At 42.0% G+C, this 5,450-nt stretch overlaps 1 protein-coding gene across 1 annotated transcript; it reads right to left on the bottom strand.

Moving 5' to 3' along the window:
• Window positions 1-1,412: 1,412 nt before the first annotated feature.
• On the bottom strand, window positions 1,413-5,136 carry ZFP36L2 (ZFP36 ring finger protein like 2). The gene is made up of 2 exons (XM_075863237.1): window positions 4,887-5,136; window positions 1,413-4,150 (listed from the first exon to the last, which is right to left on the bottom strand). The coding sequence occupies exons 1-2, from the start codon at window positions 4,935-4,937 to the stop codon at window positions 3,074-3,076; spliced, it is 1,128 nt and encodes a 375-aa protein (XP_075719352.1). The 5' UTR covers window positions 4,938-5,136; the 3' UTR covers window positions 1,413-3,073.
• Window positions 5,137-5,450: the final 314 nt, after the last annotated feature.

Here is a 5,450-nt window from a genome sequence, read left to right as displayed (position 1 = left end):
ATATTGAAAAATGCATGGTCAGAGAAATTGCTAAAAACCCTGTTTCCCAATCATCCTATTGTGTTACAATGCTCACCCTCTTATGATCACAGCATGACCCATATAAATAAATGCCAGACGCTGGTTTGAGTGCACAGCATTGAAGAATGACAAAAAAAAATAAAAAATACAATATACATAAAAAAAAAAAAAAAAAAACAAGATCCTGTATAACCAGCATGTGTCACACATCCAGTTATAGCTAGCCTAAAGTGTGAAAGGACGGTGAATCCGCCTATAGGTACCCTGGCCATACTTTATATTGAGAAATGGGTAAAAGGCCATTAAAAATAAAACTTACATTTCATTGATAAGCCAATAACCCATAAAAGAGAAAAGGCATAATAAATGTGTGTTTTCAGTGGTTTGCAGCTTTAATGTAAAAGCCCAGGAAGTTCAGATGGCCTCAGTAAAGTATCAGCCCCTACCATGTGATAAGCTATTGTGTAAGGGTTTAAGAATACTGCAAATACCTACCGAACTAGCACTTTGGAACAGTCTACAATACTCGGTATTTGTCTTGGCCGAAAGCCATTAAACTTTTGCAAGAACAGCCTTTTTCAGTTCAAACGCTAACCTGTAGGCAAAAAGACACCCAAAACCCACCACCTAACAGACAAAACATTCATGGTATTTGCTTTTTTTATTTTTATTTTATTTCCAAAAATTTATTGGGAGAACTACAAAACATTTACAGTACAAATTTTACAGTCTCACAATTCTTAGTGAACCGACTAATTATATATAAATATAATCATAGTCAACTCATCCTTTCGTTACATTCAGGAAAGAAAAAAAAAATAATTGGTTAGAGTAATTCAGAAAGGAAAAAAAAAAAAAAAGTACATAGTGCTCAGTCGGTACCTACTATGTACAAGGGGAGAAAAGAAAAATAAATAAAAAAGAAAAAAAGTTTGGCTTTTTATATTTAGAAAATTTAAGACACTTGCACGTACTGCATAAAGTTTAAATGCAAAATGTGGCCTTTATTTTAAATTAAAGTGGTAAAATATATATATTTTTAAAAAAAATATATTAAAAAAAAAAAAAATCCCATCCCTACATTCAATTTATCACACCTTTACACAATACTTTTTTGGTTGAGAAACATTTAAGGCAAGTGTGAACTCTTCAAAAGGCACTGTGAAATATAATACTGGGACCCAAATTATTGCTACATACCATCACAGTGATAGCGGTGGAAATAGACAAAATAGGAGGAAAAGAAATAAAATATATATATTATATAAAAAAAAAAAAAAAATATGGAAATTCTGAGTGAGTCACTCAAGTCAAATTATAATGCTTTTTCTTAGCTCTTTTGGACGGGCTACAAGAATATTATATGAAAATGGGGTTGGGAATAAAAAAAAAAAAAAAGTGGGGGGAAAAAAAAAAGAAAAAACAAAAATCCATACAAAAATTCCTCAAACTTCTTCCACAGCACTGAGATTTCTTAACAGAAACCATTCAACCTTTTTTTTTTTCGTTTTTTTTTTTTTTATTAACGTAAACAAGGAAAGGAATTAATGAAATAAATATTACATACAATCTCTTAAATTAAGATTTTACTCATTTACAATAAAATAAAACAGGTGAAGTTACAAAAAAAAGGCATATATTACTGTGAAAAGAACATACACTCAACATTTTGCAGATTAATAATGGCAATCATAATTTAAACGTAATAAAAGAATATATATCTATTGCTTTTCATCATACCCGATAAATACAGTATGAACAAATTATTCAATGTATATTTTTCACAAGATAATAAATAAGTTAAATAGTTTCATATTGAGTTGTGTGCAGTGACAGGCAAGCAACTCAGACAGCTAAAATAATATAATAATAAAAAAACAAAAAACAAAAAAAAAAAAAAAATCAGCAGTTATTCAACAATTATAAACTAACTGAGTGCTTCCAAATAGAGGAACAAAATTGTTCTAAGCTAACAGCCCACTAAGCGATGGAAATGGAACTGATGTTAAACTTTGGAATGAGAGTTTTAGTACATGTTAAGCTAAAGAAATAGACATCTCAGAGGGTTGCTTGTTGTTAAGGCATATTCTCGGCAGGATGGTGAATTTTTAAAAAGCTTATTAAAGTTTTTATTTTAATTTTTTTCTTTTTTTTATCCAACTGGACTGTTGTGTTTTATTATTAAACCCTTGGGAGAAAGGTAAGGGTGTCCTTCCCCAAGTTTGCTGTGCTAATGCTTCAAGAGATGGAATGCCTGCTGGTGCATAAAACTATCCCCCGCCCCCAAAAAGACACATCCCACCCGCTAACCCCCACAGTTCTATAAAAATAGTTTTGTTCTATTTGTTAAGTTTGCCCTTTTGCGAGTAAGGTTTCTTTTTTGTTCAGCTTTCAGGATTTTTTTTTTTTCACGAGTCTTTTTCCGACTCTGCTTTTCATTAAATAAAAATTGGCAGAGGCACGAAGGCAAAAAAAACAAAATAATTAACAGTAACAATAATAATAATACAGGGAACATCATGAGTGCCAGCTTCAAATAGTTCAAGTGTTTAGTCCTTGCTGTAATTACAACGTTGTAGAGTTGGGTCATCCTCTTTCACCCTCCTGAGTCTCTATAGCACATACAGAGGGAGGTGCGGGGACAGACTGGCAGCTTGTGACAAAAATATGGGGGCAAAACTGGCCCCTGACACTTCCACTGTATTTAAAGGCAGGGTGGGCAAAAAAAAACCTCTATAGTCCATTCGCCAGGGCAGCTTTTGGAGCCCAAAGACCCCCAGCTGCCACAAAACCTCTAGTGCAGCAGAACTTTACGGTTCTGCTATTTAAAGAAATATAACAATCAACATGACCAAGAATCGGGCAGCACTGCCCTTTAAATTTTTTCTTTAAAACAGAGGTTCTGCAGCAGCTGTGGGCTTTACAGCACCACCCTCTGTTATTAGACAGGTGGCTATCATTAAAACAAAGAAAAAAAATAACTCATACCAGCCTGGGTAGCATTTGCCTCCCCAGTCCAGAGTACCCCCTCCAGGCAGGGGTTGGTGGTGGCTCAGTCATCAGAGATGGACAGCCTGCTGAAGATTGGCAGGCGCCGGTTTGAGTCCAGGGTTGGGGAATCGGATCCGCTCAGGCTGCCAGAGCTCAGGGAGCCGCTCAAGTAGCTCTCCCTGTCAGAGAGAGAGTCGGGTGGGCTTGGAGGAGCATCAAACACCGGAGACTCCGAGAGGCGCCTCAGGGGTTGGAAGTTGAGGCTTGGTGGGGGAGAGTTGGAGGAGGTTGGTGGCTGCTGACGGCAGTAGGCTGCAGGGTTGTTGTAGCCGGAGAGGTTATGGGTCTGGATGGCCAGTGGGGTGATGAGGCTCAGCTCCTGGCCAGAGAAGGTGAAGGCATTGTTGGCACAGGGCACAGCCTCATCGCAGTACAGGGAGTTGGAGGGCTGAGGAGGGGGGGTGCGGGAGGTCGGGCTCTCCAGCAGAGGGGAGTCCAGGCTGTGGTTGGGGAAGCCAGAAAAGCTGAGGCTATGGTGCAGCTTAGGGCGCTGGCCATTGAAGCAATCAGTAGGGGAGCCCCCTCCAGGTGCCTGTCTCCTTTCTTCTGCATTGTGGATGAAGTGGCAGCGTGGACCATAGGGACAGAAACCAATGGTGTGGAAAGTACGGCACAGCTCCGTCTTGTACTTGGGGTGCCGAGTCAGGCTGCGCAGCTCGTGGAAGCCATGCGCAAACTGGCACTTCTCTCCATACTTGCAGGTGCCACTTTCCTCAAAGGGCCGGCACAGCTCAGTCTTGTAGCGAGTGGAGTTGATCTGTGCCCCGGACTTCTGCTGTTGCTGCTGGAGGTGAATGAGATGCTGGCTACGCTCCCCATTTTCACTGAACGAGCGGTCCCGGAACTTGTTCTCTTTGTTCAGCAGGGCGGTGCTGCTCATCACCGAGGACTCCTTGAGGTTGTTGTTGCAGAACTTAGGGGACAAATTATTGTTGTTGGCCAGAGATTGCAAGTTGCTGGCCGAGTGTCTGCGCAGGAAGCCCGGAATCAGACTGGAGTTTGGGCTAGTCAAAGGGCTGCCCACTGCCTTCTTGTCCAGCATGCTGCTCAGGTTCAGATTGTTCAGGACTTTCTCGTTCTAAACAGGAGAGAATCAAGAGAGACTGTCAAGACTCCAGCAGAACAAGCTGCAGCTTTTACTCACCCACAAGTTGCTGCACTAAAACACACTCCACCTCAACTAATACAAATCCCTAAACACAGTAGAAGCAACTTTTAAAAATAAAATAAAAAACAAAAAAACACACCTAAAAAAGTCTACAAATGCAAGAATGACAGGATCACGATCACACTCCTAAGCTAAGTCACCCTTTACACTGGGGGCAGCGTAAACGCACCAGTCTGAACACTGGCCATCAGGCACCAGGCAACGTGCACACTTCACTCCAGCTTGCACACTCACAAGTAGCCCAAGACTTTCCTAGAACTTCTGATCTTACCAGCGTCTCAGCTCGATCTTTGGGAGCAGGCAACACTTCTAAGTGACTGTGCACACACACACACACATTTCTACAAAACGCACTCACACGGAGCAGCAGTCCACCCTAGATCTCCCAAGCGAACACTTGCACACATCACTCTCAATCTCGGGTGCAGACTAGAATCACATATACACTCAATAGCCGCATTGCCTTGTGCAAATTGCAATCACATGACCATCCCAAGAGCTCCATTCACACTAGTCTCTACGTGCACCAGACTTTCCTCCAAATTGTGAGCGCTGCCCGTCAACACACACATCGTCCTCCCTCACTCCGTGCAGCAAACTCTCTCCAAAGAATCCACACTCCTCGCATACATGAGGCTATACACACCTTACAGAACAAGTCAATGTCGTAGAAGGCGGATAAAAGTGTTGCAGACATTTCGAGATCCAGTTTGTAGCGCGTCCAGAGGACCAAGAGGATCCTGCGTTATTAAAAAAAGGTTTGGAATAGCCACGACTAAGGCTCCGACGGGGGAGGGGAAGGGCTGCCAGGTCCGAATTCACTTGGGTTGATTGGAGTTGAAATAAGTGCAACGAGCTGACTCCCCAGCCCGCGTCCAGGCACCACTATATAAATGCTACTAGGGCGCGCAGTGGGAGGGATAGAACGCTGACCCAGCCGGGGTCTCCGGGCAACGCCTCCCTTGCAGCTGTGACGTCAGCCAGCTGCGTTCCTATTGGTCGCCGCCAATTTCCTTGGGTAGAAGCTTGTAGACTTTCACCCAGGGCGAACAGTTACAGCCCAGGCAGCGAGCGCATAACCGGCTCCTCAGCTCCTGCCACCTCAATGATTGTGTTTTTTTTACATTTATACTGTGCAATTATAAGAAATATCGCAGAATATCCCACTAACAGACATGGCTGCCACCCACAATATAAAAAAAAAGCGGAG

The sequence above is a fragment of the Rhinoderma darwinii genome, chromosome 4 (assembly GCF_050947455.1).
Source record: "Rhinoderma darwinii isolate aRhiDar2 chromosome 4, aRhiDar2.hap1, whole genome shotgun sequence".
Taxonomy (NCBI): domain Eukaryota; kingdom Metazoa; phylum Chordata; class Amphibia; order Anura; family Rhinodermatidae; genus Rhinoderma; species Rhinoderma darwinii.
Note: the sequence above shows the minus strand (reverse complement) of the source record. Positions and strands in the feature narration are given on the sequence as shown.